Source organism: Otolemur garnettii, unplaced genomic scaffold (genome assembly GCF_000181295.1).
Source record: "Otolemur garnettii isolate 467f Iridium unplaced genomic scaffold, OtoGar3 scaffold00091, whole genome shotgun sequence".
Lineage (NCBI taxonomy): Eukaryota > Metazoa > Chordata > Mammalia > Primates > Galagidae > Otolemur > Otolemur garnettii.
The window spans coordinates 4,729,344-4,749,568 of record NW_003852486.1 but is presented as its reverse complement, the minus strand read 5'-3'; the positions used below and the strand labels follow the sequence as shown (position 1 = coordinate 4,749,568).

At 40.2% G+C, this 20,225-nt stretch overlaps 1 protein-coding gene across 3 annotated transcripts in view; it reads right to left on the bottom strand.

Annotated features, from left to right (window-relative positions):
* The window catches only part of ASH1L (ASH1 like histone lysine methyltransferase), a 217,777-nt gene that overhangs the window by 77,683 nt on the left and 119,869 nt on the right, over positions 1-20,225 (bottom strand). For all 3 annotated transcript variants that reach the window (XM_012808600.2, XM_023516469.1, XM_023516470.1), the window contains one exon: positions 15,251-15,983. In XM_012808600.2, coding sequence (XP_012664054.1) covers positions 15,251-15,983 — 733 coding nt within the window. The remainder of the gene's footprint in view (positions 1-15,250; positions 15,984-20,225) is intronic.

The window sequence follows — 20,225 nt, the reverse complement described above, 5'->3', positions numbered from 1 at the left end:
AAAAAAAAAAAAAAAAAAAGAATTGAGAGTGCTTAATAGCATGTCAGACACTGGAAAAGTTCAGTGAACTTGAAGACAAAACAATAGAAACAACCTAAACTGATAAACAGAAATTAATTTAAAGAAACACAAGGATCAATAACCTATAGGACAATATAATGCTACTGGAATCTTGAAATACCAGGACAGGAGTAGACTACTAAAACAACTGAACATTTAAAAAGAAAAATAACAAATACTAGATGGTCAATGTAATATTTACAATATAAAAAAATGAAAATGAAAAAGAAATTTAAGAAAGAGTAATGGCAAATTTTTTCCCAATTTGATAAAAAGTATAAAGCCAAAGTTACAAGAAGCTAAGCAAACCATAAGCAGGACAAACTCAAGTAAAAGAAGTAAGGTACAGCATATGTCATTATAAACCTGGTGAAACTACTGATTAATAAAACAGATAAGTAAAAAATGCACATAATAAAAAGGAGTATAAAAATAAAAATGATGGCAGGTACAGTGGCCATGCCTGTAATCCCAGCACACTGGGAGGCCAAAGTAGGATTGCTTAAGGCCAGTAATCTGAAACCTTACCAGTCTGGGTAAGATGGCAAGACTCCATCTCTCAGGAAAAAAAAAAAAAAAAAAAACTAGCCAGGTGTGGTGGCACAAAGCTGTAGTCCCATCCATTCAGGAGGCCGAGATGGGAGGACTGCTTGAGCCCAGAAGTTCCAGGATGCAGTAAGCAATGATTGCAACAATACACTCCAAGAGCAAATATGTTGTCTTAAAAAAAAAAAAAAAGCCTAGCTCAGTAGCTCATGCCTATAATTCTAGCACTCTGGAAGACAGGTTGGTGGATGTTTTCAGGTCGGGAGTTTGAGACCAGCCTGCACATGTGATAGAAAAATTAGCCAGGTGCGGTGGCAAGTGCTTGTTGTAGTCCCAGCTACTTGGGAATGTGAGGTAGGAGGATCCCTTAGTCTTGAGCTTAAAGAATGCAATGAACTACAAAGATGCCACTGTACTGTGGTTCAGAATTTATGTCTGAAACAGTGTACAAGGCCTGATATTAAGTTCATGAATTCATCCTAGAAAAACTGCTATATACCTTATTGCTGAACAGCACTCTAGTCACCCTTGAAGTACTCCCCTTGGGTACCATGCCGTGATTCCAGTGCCTAGTTCACCCTTCAAAGAGATTTTGGATTTTTTCTAGAATGACCATCAGAGCTGTTGTCATATGAGGTCTGACAATTTCATAAACTTGCCACTGTGCACTTATGTTGGCAGCACTGTACAAACAACTCAGTGAGGATTTATAACCTAAGCATACTACATATCAGTATTTCACAACTGCATTTGTTGTTAGCATGTGTTGCTGCCTTGTTAAGTGGAATTTATTTTTGTTGTTGCATGTTTTTGTATATCATAACAATGACAGCTCTGATGGTCATTCCAAAAAGAGTTCCAAAATTGCTTTAAAGGGTGGACTAGACACTGGTGTTGGTGCACAGCTTCCCAAGGGAAGTACTTTGAAGGTGACCATAGTGATGTTCAGCAATGTATATATATGTAGCACTTTTTCTATGATGAGCTTGTGAACTTAACTGTCAGACCTCATAAATCAGAAGGTAGTGAGATGACATCTAAAAAGGAGAAAGGAGGTTAGGCACTGTGGTTCACTCCTGTAATCCTAATATTCTGGAAGGCAGAGGTGGGTGGGTTGCCTGAGTTTAGGAGGTCGAGACCAGCCTGAGCCAGAGTGAGACCTCATCTCTAAAAATAGCCGAGCAATGTGTGGCAGGCACCTGTAGTCCCAGCTATTTGGGAGGATAAGGCAAGAGAATTGCTTGAGCCCAAAAGTTTGAGGTTGCTGTGAGCTATGATGCTATAGTACTCTACTAAGGGTGACAAAGTGAAACTCTGTTTAAATAAATAAATAAATAAATAAAGGAGAAAGGGAAAGAAAAGCCTGACAAAATATAATAGAATTCTAAATTGGTTCAAATAATCTTTAAAAGGATAAGGTGATTCTGGTTCCACAAGATGAAACAGATGTACTTCTACCTATCATTCCACTAGGTACAATTAAAAGCCCTGGAAATTATCTATAAAATAAACCCAAGCAAACAGACTGGCTAGGACTTTGGAACATAAGCAATGACCTGAAAGGAAATTTCCTAGATATTCTATTTGCCTGAGATGCAAAGGTTAAAGACTGCATCAGGAACAAGGTAAATGTCTGTACTCATCCTATGTACATCAAACACCATAGTAAAGGCCCCAGGCAGTACAAAAAGGCAAGAAAAAGAAAACAAGACAGGAAGAAGGATAAACTATCTCTATTTACATATTATATGACTGTCTTTATAGGAAAAGTGAAAGAATCTACAAAAAAGAAACTACAGAAGTAGTATCATTGCAAGGTTTCAGAATCCAAAGTCAATTTCCAACTCTATATCTACTTTCTGTAAGTGAACAAATGAAAACTTAAATTAAAAAAATACTATTGATAACAGTAGAAAAGCATTAAATGCTTAGATAAGTACCCTACAAAATATAAAAACATTTATAAATAAAAGATACAATATTATATAAATTTAAAGCCAAAAAAATAAACCTAACAAAATATGTGTAGTAGTTAAGAATGAAAATAAAGTGGTGACAAAAAAAAAAGATGACCTAAGTAAGTGGAGAGATACACCATGTCCATGGAATGAAACATTGAATACTAAGTGTAGAGAGTGGGCTGTGAGACTGGCAGGGCTCTCATAGCCTGGGGGACATTCAGAGAATGAACCCCCAACTGCTTTTTCTCTGTTCCTAAAACAGCCATATTGTGGTAAAATGTATATAACATAATGTTTATCTTTTTAACCATTTTTAAGTGTTATGGACATTTCATGGGTATGAAATACATTCACATTTGTTTTATCATCATCATCATCATCTGCACAACTCCAGAACTTTTTCATCATCCCAAGACCAAATCTATTAAAGAAAAATTCTCTATTCCACTTTACCTTCACCCCTGGATAACTAATATTCTACTTTCTATCTGTATGAATTTGCCTATTACAGGCTCCTCACATAAATGGAATTATATAGTGTTTGTCCGCTTGTGTGTGGATTGCTTCATTTATGTATACATATCAGAACTTGATTCTCTTTTGTTTTAGAGACAGGGTCTCACTATACTCAGGCTGGAGAGCAGTGGCACAATAGCTCACTGTAACCTCAAACGTCTGGGCTCAAGCAATCCACTTGCCTCTGCCTCCCAGAGCGCTAGGATTACAAGCCTGAGCCACTGTGCTCAGTCTATTTTGTTGTAACAGTTTCATAATTTGAAGTTTACATCTCTGTTTACAGAGTTTACATCTCTGACCCATTTTTTTTTAACTTTTGTATATGGGTTAGTGTAGGTGGAAATATGAAGACAAGGTCAAGGAAGTAGAGGCAGAAGAGGGCACCCTCTTGAAGTACCCACATAAATTGTATTTTTATGAATTTGTTTAGTTGATAAGGATTAGTTAGGGATGCAGATTGTGAAGGAATAAAGGGAAGATAGAAGACATGGATATTGAAGAGATTATGTATGCAGAGAGATCACAATGTGTATCGGGAGCCCTAAAACCACTACACCTAGCTAATTTTTTCTTTTTCTTTTTGTAGAAACAAGGTCTCATTATGTTGCCCAGGCTGGTCTTCAACTCTTAGCTTCAGTTGATCCTCCCATCCCAGCCTCCCAAAGTGCTGGTGTTATAGTTCTGAGTCACCATGCTTGGTCTTTTCAAGATTTTTTTTTTCAATAGTTGGGATCCCTTGCGATTCCATGAATTTTAGGATAGATTTTTCTACTTCTGCAAAAATGTCACTGGGCTATTGCTAAGGAATGCACAAAATCTGCCAAGTGCTTTGAGTAGTACTGACAGTGTAACAATATTAACTCTCCCTATTCACAAAGGCTTCCTATTAATTTACATCTTTAATTTTGTTGAGAAAAATTTTGTAGTTTTCCATGTATAAGTGTTTGATCTCTTTGGTAAAGTTTATCCCTAAGATTTTATTTGTTTCCATGCTGTTGTAACTGGAATTGTTTTCTTTTTTTTTTTTTTTTTTTTGAGACAGGGTCTTACTCTATTGCTTCGGGTAGAGGACAGTTGTGTCCTCATAGCTCACTGCAATCTCAAATTCCTGGGCTCAAGTAGTCCTGCTCAGACTCCCAAGAAGTTGAAATTATAAGTGTATATCACAATGCTGGGCTAATTTTTCTATTGTGAGTAGAGATGGGGTCTCACTCTTGCTCAGACTGCTCTTGAACTCCTGAGCTCAAGCAATCCAGCTGTCTCAGCCTACCACAGTGCTAGGATTACAGGTGTGAGTCACCTAACCTGGCCAGGTAGTTTCTATACCTATACTGCTGAGAGTTATGACGAATATGCACTAGATTTTGTCAAATGCTTTTTTCTACATCTATTCATATGATCCTATGATTGTTACTCTTTAAATTGCTGATGTGAAGGATTATACTTATTTATTTCCTTGTAAATGTGGGACATAATTCTGTTTGATCATGAAATTCACTTATTTTATATGTATGCCGGGGGTGCCAAAAAATTTACATGTTTTAAGAGATCTTTTTTTTTTCCTTCTGAGACAGAGCCTCACTATGTTGCCCTTGGTAGAGTGCTGTGGCATCACAGCTCACTGCAACCTCAAACTCTTGGGCTTAAGCGATTCTTTTGCCTCAGCCTCCCTAGTAGCTAGGACTACAGGCATCTGCCACAATGCCAAAGTATTTTTGTGTGTTGTTGTTGTTGTTGTCACTGTTGTTTAGCAGGCCCAGTCAGGGTTCAAACCTGCCTGCCTCAGTGTCAGGGCCCTAACCACTGAGCAATGGGTGCTGAGCCAAGCGATCTTGTTGAAAGTAAAACTGATCATTCCCAAAAAGTGTAGGAACTGCAGGTAAAATGGATGGGTGTAAATGACCAGTAATGGTACCTTCAATTCAACTTTGAAAAGTAATATAGATAACAACTCTTAAAATGTGTATATATGTTTTTGGCACCCTCTTTGTGTGTACTTATGTATACGTGTATGCGTGCACAGCTATACACAGACACAGAGTCTGATAATTAACTTTGCAAACTTGCCACTGTGAGGTTACATTGGCAGCACTGTACAAACAACTTGATAAGAATTCATGACCGTGGGCGGCTCCTGTGGCTCAAAGGAGTAGGGTACTGGCCCCGTATACCAGAGGTGGTAGCTTCAAACCCGGCCCCAGCCGAAAACTGCAAAATATGAATGCTGAGTGGTATTCATTGTTGCGTGTTTTTCTGTGTTGTCACCAGAATGTCAGAACTTGAGTTAGAGCAACAAACATTCCAAAGTTTCTTGTTAAACTTGGCAACGGTGCAAGTGAAATCAGGGACATGTTGGTCCATGTTTATGGGGATAACGACATGAAGAAAACAGCAGTGTACAAAGATTAAAGGTTTTCGAGGGGAGAGAAGGCATCACTGATAAAGAAGTGAGGGTGGCCAGTAATGAGTAGAACTGCCAAAAACATTACAAAAATTTGTTAAATTATGCATCAAAATTGTTGGCTAACTGTGAGAAGCCTAGGAGACCAAGTAAACATTGATTAAAAAAAAAATCAAGAATATCTTAACTGAAAACCTTGGCTAACAACTCATGGCTCTTGTATCATGACAATGCACCAGCTCACACAGTACTGTCTGTGAGACAGTTTTTAGCCAGTAAACATGTAACTGTATTGGAACAACCTCCCTACTCACCTGATCTGGCTCCCCAATGACTTTTTTCTTTACCTGAAGATAAAGGGAATATTAAAAGGAAGACATTTTGACAATATTCAGGAAATCAAGGGTAATCTGACAATAGCTTTGATGGCCTTTCCCAAAAAAAGAGCTCCAAAATTGACATTTTTTTTTTTTTTTTTTTTTTTTGAGACAGAATCTCACTCTGTCACCCTGGAGTCATCATAGCTCACAACAACCTCAAATTCTTAGGTTCAAGTGATTGTCCTGCCTTAGTCTCCCAAGTAGCTTGGATTATAGGCACCCACTAAAATGCCAGGCTAGTTTTTCTATTTTTAGTAGAAATGGGATCTTACTCTATATTCAGGCTGGTCTCAAACTACTAAGCTCAGGCAATCTACCTGCCTTGGCCTCCCAGAGTGCTAGGATTACAGGAGTGAGCCACCATGCCTGGCCCCCAGAATTGCTTTGAGGTGCTGGCATTGGTGCATAGCTTCCCAAGGGGAATACTTCAAAGGTGACTGCAGTGATTGATATTCAGCAATAAGGTATGTAGCACTTTCTCTTGGATGAGTTCATGAACTTAATTAGCAGACCTTGTGTGTGTACATACAAATACTGCATGTTATTTTATATGTATTTGTGTATGTTATCCTTACCAAGCAAATTAATTTCTACTTCTGTACATCTTAGCTTGTAATTCTTTCTCCTACAACAAAAAATGTTTTCTGTTTCTTCCCTGTATAAATTCTCCAGTGTAATGATTATCCAAGTATTGTTTATATGTCATATGCATCAGAATATGTATTGGAATGTATATATGTATTCCAATGTATTGGAAGCTTGTTAGAAGTACAAATGCCTGGCCCAGTGCTCATAGCACAGTGGTTACAGCACTAGCCACATATACCGAAGGTGGCTGGTTCAAACCCCGCCCGGGGCCAGCTAACCAACAATGACAACTGTAACAAAAAATGGCCAGGCCTGTGGTTGGCACCTGTAGTCCTAGCTACTTGGGAGGCTGAGGCAAGAGAACTGCTTAAGCCCAGGAGTTTGAGGTTGCTATGAGCTGTGACGCCACGGCACATCACTGAGGGTAAGATAGTAAGACTCTGTCTCAAAAAAAAAAAAAAAAAAAAAAAAAAAAAAAAAAAAAGAAATACAAATACAAATGCCTATCCATAGAATTTCATAAAATTCTAATAAGGAGATCTTTCTATTTTTTGAGATAGAGTCTTACTTGTCACCCTTGGTACAGTGCCATGGCTTTGTAGCTCACAGCAACCTCAAACTTGTGGGTTCAAGTGATTCTCTTGCCTTATCCTCCTAAATAGCTGGGACTACAGGGGCCCACAATGGCTGGCTATTTTTAGAGGTAAGGTCTTACTCTTGGTCAGACTGGTCTTGAACCTATAAGCTCAAGCAATCCACCCACCTTGGCCTCCCAGAGTGCTAGGATTACAGATGTGAGCCACTGCACCAGCCCTGGAATGGAATGGAGATCTTTCTTTCTTTTTTTTTTAGAGACAGAGTCTCACTTTGTCACGCTCGGTAGAGTGCCGTGGCGTCACAGTTTACAGCAACCTCTAGCTCTTGGGCAAAGGAGATTCTCTTGCCTCAGCCTCCGGAGTACCTGGGACTATAGGCACCTGCCACAACATCTGGCTATTTTTTGTTGCAGTCTGGCCAGGGCCAGGCTTGAACCTGCCACCCTCGGTATATGGTGCTGGTGCCCTACTCATTGAGTCAAAGGCACTACCCCAGATCTTTATGGGAATAATCCCATCATCTTACCCCATCCCCAGCAAGGCCCTTTTATTCTAGGAAACCTTTGTCATCTTGTTCAGACTCTGACAACTGAAGCCGGATCTCCCTGGATCTCCATGGCCAAACTTCTTACTCCACAAAGGCTCCCACACCCAACTCAAGATCAAAAAAGTTTGCCATGTCCCATGAGGATACCTAATGTTTTTTTTCTTCCCTTTTGTGGTTGGTATTCTTTCCAGTTTATTCAGATTTTATTTTTGGTGAAAATGGGGCTCTAGCAAAGGTGTCCAGTTACAAGGGACCACATCAGTTCAAGTAGAGTTCAAAACTGAGGACAGGGCCTAAATGAAAAGGATGCTCCAGAGATGAGGAGCAGGTAACAGTAGCTCTCCCAATGGTCCAAGTCCCATAGCGACCTCACAGTCAAGGCAAATGCCCAAGAAACGGCCCTTTTGCCAACAGCACATATTCTATGAGGACCATCCACACCAAATGCTCAGAGTAGAATGAGATGGGCAGGGACAGGAGGAAGAGAATGAACAAGTATGAGTGTTCCACTGGAAGGCTGGGCCTCACAAGGACTGATTGTATGGTGATGAACTTCTGTGTGGATGCCTAATAGTTTTAAGATTGAATTTGTTGGCTGGGTGCCCGTAGTGCCAGCCACATGCTCCGGGGCTGGTGGGTTTGAACCTGGCCCAGGCCTGCTAAACAAACAAACAAAAGAAAACAACAGCTGGGCCTTGTGGCGGGCATCTGTAGTCCCAGATACTAGGGAGGCTGAGGTGAGAATCACTTGAACCCAAGATTTTGCGGTTGCTGTGAGCTATGATTCCATGGAACTCTACCAAGGGAGACAAAGTGAGACTCTGTCTCAATTAAAAAAAAAAATGATTTGTTAGGTTAAAAAAAAAATAAAAAGGGGTTATAAAGTACCATTTTTACTTTTTGTCTACTTTTTTTTGGGAGGGAGGGGGCAGCACCTGAGTGCTTATTTATTTTTGTAGTTTTTGGCTGGGGCTGGGTTTGAACCCACTACCTCCGGCATATGGGACTGGTGCTGTACCCTTTTGAGCCACAGGCACCACCCTTGTTTTTTCTCTTGGTCAGAGTCTCTCTCTATTGCCCAGGCTTGAAGTATAATGGCATAATCACAGCTTCCTACAGACTTGAACCACTGGGCTCAAGTGATCTTCCTGCCTCAGCCTTCCAAGTAGTGAAGACTTTAGGTTTATTTCATCATGCCTAGCTAATTTTCCTTTATTTTTTGTGGCAACAGGGTCTCACTATTTTATTCAGGCTGGTCTTGAACTCCTGGGTTCAAGTGATGCTCCTGCCCTTTCCGTTTTTTTTTTGGGGGGGGGACAGTCTCAAGCTGTTGCCCTGAGTAGAGTGCTGCGGTGTCATAGCTCACAGGAACCTCCAACTCTTAGGTTCAAGCAATCCTTTTGCCTCAGTTTTTCTATTTTCAGTAGAGACAGTGTTTTCCTTTTTAATCAGGCTGGTCTCAAACGTGTAAGCTCAAGCAATCCACCCACCTCGGCCTCCCAGAGTGCTAGTATTACAGGCATGAGCCAGTGTGCCCAGCCGTTTTTTTTTTTTTTTTGAGACAGTCTCACTATGTCACCCTCTGTAGAGTGGCCTGTGTCATACCTCACAGCAACCTCAAACTCTTGAACTTAAACGATTCTCTTCCCTCAGTCTCCCAAGTAGCTATGACTACAGGTGCCTGCTACAACACCTGGCTGTTTTTAGTTGCAGTTGTCATTGTTGTTTAGCAGGCCTAGGCTGAGTTTGAACCCACCAGTTCTGGTGTATATGGCCCCAATGCCTGGCTATTTTAAGAGATGGGGTCTCACTCTTGCTCAGGCTGGTCTCAAACTCATGAGCTCAGGCAATCCACTTGGCCTCCCAGAGTGCTAGGATGGCTAGCAGGCATGAGCTACACTTTCCTCCTTTTTAATTTTTTTTTAAAGACAGACAGCGTATGGCTTGCTCTGCTGCCCAGGCTGGAGGGCAGTGGCATGATCCTAACTCACCTCAAATTTCTGGGCTCAAATGATCCTCCTGCCTCAGCTTCCCAAGTAGCTAGGACTACAGGTGCCTGTCAATGCACACGGCTAATTTAAAAAAAAAAAAAAATGTAGACATGGGTCTTGCTATGTTGCCCAGGCTGCTCTTGAACTTCTGGCCTCAAACCATCCTCCCACCTTAGCAACCCAAAGTGCTGGGATTATAGGCATGAACTATCATGAAGTATCACAGCTAGATATTTGCAACACTTGAGCTTATTGCAATAGGAATAGGATGTGGCTATGAAATTATTATAGCTGTGCAGTGTGTGTTGTAACCAGCTTCATAAACTGGACTTTTTATAGTCCTCTTATGTTCTAAGTTCCTGGCCAGTATATTTGCTGACCAAAACTTTGTAATTTTGTTTCAAGACTATCTCCTTTTGGTGTTGTTTATCAGAAACTATGGACCTAACTTGCAGTACCAAGATAATAACAGCTGATTATCTTTTTTTTTTTTTTTTGAGACAGAGCCTCAAGCTGTCCCCCTGGGTAGAATGCTGTGGCATCACAGCTCACAGCAACCTCCAACTCCTGGGCTCAAGCGAGTCTCCTGCCTCAGGCTCCCAAGTAGCTGGGACCACCGGTGCCTGCCACAATGCCTGGCTATTTTTGGTTGCAGCTGTTATTGTTGTTTGGCGGGCCTGGGCTGGATTTGAACCTGCCACCTTAGGTGTATGTGGCTAGCACCTTAGCCACTTGAGTCACAGCTGATTATCTTGTACCTTGCTACACAACCTGATTGTTCAGAAGTGGCATTCCACCACAAATTTTGCTCAAAAAATCACTGAACAACCTTCTTCCCATCACCAGCATGTGCAGTGATACCACTCCCTAAATCATTACATTACTAAAATCTCTGTCCTGGAAGAGATTTACCCACCATTATTTTATCATGCATTCTGTGTGCCAGTATGATTTATTACTATGCTTGTGTGCCCTACACTCCACCCCAATTATATAATGATGCTCACTCACTTTATGCATTATTATTTATTTTAACTCTAGGAAAAACACTGACCCCATCAGTTGGAGAAGCAGATTTGAGGCAGTCCTCCTACCTCCCAGGTAATGTTCAATGTAATATATTTCTTTTCTTCCTTGACAGTGCTTGTTATCTCAGTAATTGACTTTGCATGCAGTAAGCAACTAAGTCGAGGGGAGAAAAAAACCTCGCTTTCTGGGTACATTAAGAGCACTACAGTTAGTTTTATTCAGTTTTGATTTAATTCTTTTTCTTATATTTGTTTACATTTCTCTCAACTGAGAATGGTGCCATGTACACTCTGTAACTCAGGTGTTTTTGGGTTTTTTTGAGATAGAATCTTAGTCTGTTGCCCTGGGTAGAGTACTATGGTGTCATACCTTATAGCAACCTCAAACTCCTAGGGTCAAGTGATCCTCTGCCTCAGCATCCTGAGTCACTGGGACTAAAGGCACTTGCCATGATACCTGGCTTGTAACTAAGTACTGATATATTTTAACCTTTTCTTTTCTTTTTTATTGAGACAGTCTTACTTTGTCAACCTTAGTAGAGTGCCATGGCATCACAGCTCACAGCAACCTCAAACTCTTGGGTTTAAGGAATTCTCTTGCAGTAGCCTCCCAAGTAGCTGGGACTACAGGCGCCCGCCACAATGCCTGGCTATCTTTTTTTTTTTTTTTAGCAGGCCCTTACCAGCACTGGAATATGTGGCTGGCACTCTAACCACCGAGCTACGGCCACTTCCAATTTTAACTTTTTCTAATAGGTTTGAGTATATCTTATAGTAGTAAATGGTAACATAGCCTAGTAGCTACATTGATTTTACACATTTATGACATACCTAACTTTTAATTTTTTTAGTATTTCTAGGCAATGAGGTTCATCTGTGAATTTCTGCAGATTGTTAGAAGCCTCCAATAAATTTTCCAATACATTTATTGAAAATCAAAGTATAAGTAAATACATTTAGTTCAAACCTGTGTTGTTCAAAAGTGAGTGAACTGTATTTAATCAATTGATAATTAAGTTTTATATAAGGATAAGAATCTTATTTCATTACTATCCCCATGGAATATCAACTTATTGGGTATAATTTATTGAACACATGTAGTATTTTCTTTTCCTACTAATATGCAGTGTCACAAGCAAACTTCCACACATGTATGGGTCAGTTTCTCTTTTTTTTCTCCCTAGGACAGAATCTCACTTTGTCATCCCTGGTAGACTGTCGTGATGTCACAGCACACAGCAGCTCACAGCCGCTCACAGTAACCTCAAACTCCTGGGCTTAATTGATTCTACTGCCTCAGCATCCCAAGTAGTTGGGACTATAGGTGCCCACCACAACACCTGGTGATTTTTAAAGACAAGGTCTTACTCTGAGCTCAGGCAATCCACCTGCCTCGGGCACCCAGAGTGCAAGGATTACAGGTGTGAGACACCATACCTAGCTCTTGTTTCTCTTATCTGTCAGTTCTTATACTAGCTGAATACGACACACAGGTTAACTGTCCTGGAACAAATCCTTTGTTTTATTCAATAATTGCATTTTTAGGAGTATAGCCTAGAGCAATTAGTACTTAGAACCAACAATTGATATTAGAAAAATATTAAGAGTAGTATTTTTTTGGAATAGCTAAAAACTGGAAATAAAGTGATTGTAATGGAAAAATTATGTTATACACAAATAATGAATTATTATACAATAATGAAAGGGAGGAAATTACATCAATATGCAATGACATAGATTAACATGCATATGCTAAGCCAAAAATAGCATATGTCCTGTATAATTGGCTTTCTATGAAATTTAGGCTGAGTGTGATAACTCACACTTATAATTCTGGCTTTTTTTTTTTTTAGAGAAAAAGTCTTACTTTGCTACCTCAGCCTTCCAAGTAGCTGGGACCACAGGCACCCGCCATAACGCCCAGCTGTTTTTTGATGCAGTTTGACCAGAGCTGGGCTTGAACCTGCCACCCTCGGTATACGGGGCCAACACCCTACTCACTGAGCCATAGGTGCTGCCCCATTCTGAGACTTTCAGAGGCTGCAATAGGAGGATCACTAGAACCTAGGAGTTTGAGACTGGGATAGGCAACATAGCAAGACCCCATCCCTAAAAAAAAAATGTGGAGAAAATATTAGTTAGGCACGGTGGTTTGTACCTCACCTTCCAAGTAGTTAAGGGGTACGTCACCATGTTTGGCTCTTTTTTCTATTTTTTGTAGAGAAGCAGTCTTGCTCTTGCTCAGGCTAGTCTCAAATTTCTAATTTTAAGCGAACTTGCAACATTGGCTTCCCAAAGTGTATTATAGGTGTGAGAAACCATGCCTGATGCTTTAATTGATATTGAGTTTAATTTTTCTTTTTTTTAATTGAGGTTAACTTTTCTCCTTGGATTGAATCTTAGCTCTATTTGTTGAAAATAGTATCCTTATTCCATTTAATAGTTTTGGCATCTTTGACAAAAATCATTTGACTGGCTTGATGTGCTGGCTCATGCCAGTAATCCTAGCACTCTGGGAGGCTGACTGGAAATGACTACTTGAGCCTAGGAGTTTGAGACCAGCCTGAGCAAGAGTGAGTCCCTATCTCTACCAAAAATAGAAAAAATTGGCTCAGTGCCTGTAGCTCAGCGGCTAGGGTGCCAGCCACATATACTGGAGCTGGTGGGTTGGAATCCAGCCTGGGCATGCCAAACAACAATGACAACTACAACCAAAAAATAGATGGGCGTCGTGGCGGGCACCTGTAGTCCCAGCTAACTGGGAGGCTGAAGCAAGAGGATCACTTAAGCCCAAGAGTTTGAGGTTGCTGTGAGCTGTGATGCCATGGCATTCTACCAAGGGTGACATAGTGAGACTCTGTCTCAAAAAAAAAAAAAAATAGCTGGGTGTTGTGATGGGTACCTGTAGTCCGCGCTATTTGGGAGGCTGAGGTAGGAGGACCACTTGAGCCCTAGAGTTTGAGGTTGCTGTGACGTAGGCTGATGCCATATCAGCGTGATAACAGAGTGAGACACTGTCTCAAAAAAGAAAAAAGAAAGGACAAGAAAAAAATCATTTGACCACATATGCAATGATTTATTTCTGGGCTTTATATTCTATTCCATTAGTATATGTATCTTTATGCCAATACCATACTGTTTTGGCTCCCTCTCTCTCTCTCTTTTTTGGGACAGAATCTCACTCTGCAACCTTAAACTCCTGGGTTCCAGAGATCCTCTTGCCTCAGCCTCCTGAGTAGCTGGGACCACAGGTACCCACCACAATGCCCGGCTAATTTTTCTGTTTTCAGTAGAGACAGGGTCTTGCTCTTGCTAAAGCTGGTCTTGAACTCCTGAGCTTGGCTTCCCAAAGTGCTAGGATTACAGACATGAGTCACTGGGTCTGGCCAATACCACACTGTTTAGATTACCATAACTTTGTAGAACAAACAGACAACTTAAAATTTAGGAATATTAGAAAATTTTATACTTCAAAAGACTCAAATAAAGTAAAATGGCAATCCACAAGATGGGAAAAAATATTTGCAAATCAGATACCTGATATAGAATTAATATCCAGAATATATAGAGAATTCCTAAAACTCAACAATGGGTTCAAAAATTGCCAAAGGAATTAAACATTTCTTGAAAGATATACAAATGGTCCATAAAGATAGATGTTCAATATCACTAACCATTAGGGAAAAATAAATCACAACTATAATGAAATACTACATCAAAATCCAGAAGATAAGTGTTGGTGAGGATATAAAGTAATTGAAACTCTGTCCATTGTTGACAGAGAGAGTTGCTTTGGAAACTAGTAATGGCAGCTCCTCAAAAAACTAAAAATAGAATTATATGATTATCTAACAATTCCACTTCTGGGTATATATACAAAGTGACTAAAAGTAGGGTGTGGAAGAAGAGATATTAGTATATCCACTCTCATAGCAGCATCATTTATAATAGCTAAATATAAAAACAACCAAAGTGTCCATTCCAATTTATTAATGGATAAGCAAAAAGTGACACGCACAAACAATGGGCACAGAGAAGCTAAGAGTGTGATAGTAAAAATAATTCCACTCACACAGCTACCTCCTGAATAAAACATAAAATATATAGTCTTTCTAGGCTTTCATTTCCTGTTTGTAAAGTAAGGGGCTTTAGATTGGATTGGTATATCCCCTTTGCTTATTTTTTTTAGACACTATTTTGCTGTATCATTCTGGGTAGAGTGCAGTGGTGTTATCTTAGCTGAATGCAACCTCAAATTCCTGGGGTCAAGCAATCCTCCTGCCTCAGCCTCCCAAACAGCTGGGACTATAGGCGTTCACTATAATGCCTGGCTAAGATTCTACTTTTTTAGTAGAGATGGGGTCTTGCTCTTGCTCAGGCTGGTCTTAAACTCCTGAGCTCAAGGGTTCTTCCTTCCTCACCCTCCCAGAATTACAGGAAGGAGCCCTTGTGACCCACTTTGCTTCTTAATTATGCATAATTTAAAAGTCATAAATAAGAACAATTTTTTTTTGAAAAAACAAGGCTTACAAGGTAAAAAGCAAAAAAACTTTAAAAGGAAATATATAATTCGGTTTTGAATAGTTGAACAAAGGAAGTTTCCTATACTCAGATAATACGTGGAACAATGAATTACCTTGTATTACTCTCTTGTTCTTCTTCTGGTAATGGCTTCTGTTTTTTCCTGGTCTGTTCTTCTAACAGCCAAGTTTTCCTCTTCAACCCTTTCTTATTTTCTGGGTTTAGATTTACACTCTGAACAACAGCCTCAATTACATCTGTAACTGTATCAGGACCCAAGTGTGGTGGTCCTCCTTCTTCTTCATTCAGTTCTGGGCTGACGAAATGGGCAGCCTGGAACGCTTGCATTGATACCACAGCCTGGAGGGGACATTTTCGAGGTCGACCTGGTCTGCGTTTCACAAAGTTATTCCCTGTCCTGGCCTGCCTTTGAAGTTTTTTGGCTTTTAAAATTTTATTCACATGGTCTAGGTTTTTCTTGGTGGCCAAGATTTTGTCATAATTGCACATTTTCCGAGCTTGACGCTGCATAGCTTCCACTACACTTCTTTTAATATGTAGGGGAGAACAACTACCGGTCAACTTTTCAGAAAGGAATGAGATGCTATTATTGCAAGAGTCACTTGGGATTGCAGGCACTAAAAGGCTGTCTGGTTTTCCCAGGGTTCGCTCCTTGCTGTGACTACGGCCTGGACTAGAAGGAGGTGGTACAGAGGCAGTTGTGATCACAGCATCATTTTTCTCTATAGGCTCTTGGTCCTCTTGTTGTACCATCCGCTGCAGTAGACTATCAACAGAGTCATCTCCAGAAGCAACCAATCTTGGACTCCGAGAGGGAACTCCATTTACTAAAAAACACAACAAATCACACATAGACAAAATTGAACACAGCCAGTTAAATAACTAACTACATAGTTTAAATAACTTCTTACACAGATAAAAGGCAAGGAAAACCTTGTTCTATTTACTTTCTTGAAGAAGGTATATCATAAGAAGTATAATAAAATCAAATTTGGCTCTTGTTACCCTAATAACATGTGGATTAAAAAGAATAAGGCTTAGTTCTGAGATAAGGAGCAAAAAGAAATAATATTTAATTTTTCAAAAATGAAGATCTAGTCAAGCTCAGGGAATAGAAAGTTAAATGCTAGATAAGAGCTAAACTTTAATAATAAATGATATTTCTAGTTCAGCACTTTTTTCTGACAATATTTTTTTGAGACAGAGTCTTACTTTGTCACCTAAGTAGAGTGCCATGGCATCACATCTCACAGCAACCTCAAACTCTTGGGCTCAAGTGATTCTCTTGCCTTGGTCTCCATGTAGCTGGGACTACAGGTGCCCATCACAACCTCAGCTATTTTTAGAGAAGGGATCTTGCTTTTGCTCAGGCTGGTCTTGAACTCGTGAGCTCAAGCAATCCACCCGCCTTAGCCTCTCAGAGTGCTAGGGCTACAGGAATTAGCCACCACGTCTGGTCTTTCTGAAAATGTTTTAAGTATAAAACATCAGGGGTGAAAGTTTCTTCTTGGGAAAAGCTTTAAAAGTAGAATAGACAAACATCTGTGTATACTCTTTGTAAAATCTTATTATCTCAGTGGACCAATAATTTTGTGATCTTTCTTTTTCAGATTCCATGTAACAAGTTTTTATTACTATAATTAATGTGGGAATTGCTCAACCTCCAAAGGAAAGCTGTTAGTTTTAAAATATTACAAAAATAAGTTTAAAATCAAGTCATTTCCTAAGCTGCCTAACTTACTACTGGTGATAACAGGTCATACCTCTCCAAAGCTAATCAATGGATTTCTCTCCTTTTGTTATTTTGGGACAGAGTCTCAAGCTGTCGCCCTGAATAGAGGGCTGTGCCATCATAGCTCACAGCAACCTCAAACTCAGGTTCAAGTGATCCTCTTGCCTCAGTTTTTCTACTTTTCTTTCTTTTCTTTTTTTTTTTTTTTTATTAAATCATAGCTGTGTATATTAATGCAGTCATGGGGTACATTGTGGTTTTTTCATATACAATTTGAAATATTTTCATCAAACTGGTTAACATAGCCTTCATGTCATTTTCTTAGTTATTAAGACATTTATATTCTACTTTTAGAAAGAGTCACCTAAAAAGACGTTTTAGAAACACTGCACTAAATTGCTAAGAATTTTTTTTTTTAGTCAGGGCTGGGTTTGAACCCGCCACCTCTGGCATATGGGGCCAGCGCCCTACCCTTTAGAGCCACAGGCACCGCCCAGTTTTTCTACTTTTTAGTAGAGATGGGATCTCCTTGCTTTTTTTCAGGCAGGTCGAATCAATGGATTTCTTTTCTATTTGACTTTAAAAGGTGAGCACTATTTTAGATATCACTTTATTAGCCCTAGGCATTCTTTTTCTTTTTTTTGAGACAGAGTCTTGCTTTGTCACACTCAATAGAGTGCCTTGCTCTCATAGCTCACAGAAATCTCAAACTCCTGGGCTCAAGTGATTCTCTTGCCTCATTCTCCTGAGTAGCTGGGACTATAGGTATCTGCTACAACACCCGGCTGTTTTTACAGCCTCTTGCTCTTGCTCAGGCTGGTCTTGAACCAGTGAGCTCAGGCAATCCACCTGCCTCAGCCTTCCAAATTCTAGAATTACGGCACCTGGCCCTTGGCATTCTAGATTCCAATTTCATCAGACTATTCAGGAATTCTCAAATTACTAATAACTTCCTTCAAGTAATATCTAAAAGACTTGTTTAAATTTAACATTTATATTAAATTTTCAAACTCTCAGCTATGTTTGATATTGAAAGTCATTAAATTCCTGCCTATGCTATTTCTACGATATATTTTAACTTCCAATTACCTGTCACTCCATTAAATTTAACTGTGAAGGTTTACTACTCATTCTTTATTTTACAGAGAGAATAATACTTCCTTAAAGAAAACTTTCTTTTTTATTAAGACAGAGTCTTACTCTGTTGCCCCTGAGAGTGCTGTTGAGTCACAGCTCACAGTAACCTCAACTCTTGGCTCCAGTGATCCTCCTGCCTCAGCCTACCAAGTAGCTGGGCCTACAGGCGCCTGCCACCATCTTAGACTAGATTTTCTTTTTCTTTTTCTTTTTGAGACAGGGTCTCACTTTGTTGCTCCGGTAAAATGCCGTGGTGTCATAGCTCACAGCAACCTCAAACTCTTGGGCTTAAGAGATTCTCTTGCCTCAGCCTCCCAAGTAGCTGGGACTACAGGTACCCACCATAACACCCAGATATTTTTAGAGACAAGGTCTTGCTCTGGCTCAGATTATTAGTAGGAATGAAGTCTCATTATTTCTCAGGCTGGTCTCAAACTCCTGAGCTCAGGCAATCCACTCACCTCAGCCTCCCAGAGTGCTAAGATTACAAGTGTGAGCCACCATGCCTGGCCTGGCCTGGTTTTCTTAATAATGTTTTACTACAAGCACAGTTGCTCAAGCCTAAATCCCAGCTACTTCACCGGCAATACTTAAGAGAAGATTGCTTCAGTCCAGGAGTTTGAGGTGGTAGTGAGCTGTGGTTGTGCCACTGCACTCTAGCCTGTGTTATAGATACAAGATTAAAAAAAATGTTTTGGAAGAGCTAAAGTTTTATTTTTTATTAACTTATTTTTTTTAGACAGAGTCTCAGGCTGTCGCCCTGGGTAGAGTGCTGTGGTGTCACAGATCACAGCAACCTCAAACTCTTGGGCTTAGGCGATTCTCTTGCCCTAGCCTCCCAGGTAGCTGGGACTATAGGTGCCCACCACAATGCCCAGCTATTTTTTAGTTGTAGTCTTCTATTTTATTTTATTTTATTTTTTTTGTAGAGATAGAGTCTCACTTTATCGCCCTCGGAAGAGTGCTGTGGTATTACACAGCTCACAGCAACCTCCAACTCCTGGGCTTAGACGATTCTCTTGCCTCAGCCTCCCAAGTAGCTGGGATTACAGGCCCCTGCCACAACATCGAGCTATTTATTTTTTGTTGCAGTTTGGCCAGCGCTAGGTTTGAACCTGCCAACCTCAGTATATGGGGTCAGTGCCCTACCTAATGAGCCATAGGCACCGCCCAACTGGCTGTAGTTGTCATTGTTGTTTGGCAGGCCCAGGCTGCATTCGAACCCACCAGCTCCAGTGTATGTGGCTGATGCCCTAGCTGCTTGAGCAACAGGTGCCAAGCCAGAGCAAAAGTTTTAAATTTGATGAAGTCTGAGGTATCTTTTTCTTTTATGATCCTTACTTTTTATACTATTTAAGGAATCTCTATGGCTTGGCACTTGTAGCTCAGTGGTTAGGCATTGGCCACATACAATGAAGCAGGCAGGTTCAAACCTGGCCCTACACTTGCTAAACAACAATGACAACGGCAACAAAAAATAGTCAGACACTGTGGCAGGTGCCTATAGTCCCAGCTACTTGGGAGACTGAGGCAAGAGAACTGCTTGAGCCCAAGAGTTTGAGGTTGCTGTGAGCTGTGACGCCATGGCCCTCTACCGAGGGCAACATAGTGATACTGTCTTTAAAAAAAAAATAAAAGAAAGAAAAAGAAAAAAAGAAAAAAGGAATCTGTAAATATCCTAAGGTCTTAACGATTTTTTCCCATGTGTTTTTCTGAAAGTTTGTTTAGAAATTTCATAGAAATATATGCTCTATTTTAAGTTAAAAAAAAAACAAAACTTTTTTTTTTTTTTTGAGACTGAGTTTGGCTTTGTTGCCTTAAGTTGAGTGCCATGCCCGGCCCTTAAGTTACATTTTTTATATGGTATGAGATAAAGTCAGTGATCTTTTTTTTCCATAAGGATATCTAGTAGTTACAGTATGATTTGTTGAAAAGACTATCTCTGCCCCGTAGAAATATGATCGTGTTTGTCAAAACTCAAAAATTAAAATTTATGGCTCAGCGCCTGTGGCTCAAGTGGCTAAGGCGCCAGACACATACACCTAAGGTGGCGGGTTCGAATACAGTCCCGGCCCACCAAACAACAATGATGGCTGCAACCAAAAAATAGGTGTTGTGGTGGGCACCTGTGGTCCCAGCTACTTGGGAGGCAGAGGCGGGAGACTCGCTTGAGCCCAGGAGTTGGAGGTTGCTGTGAGCT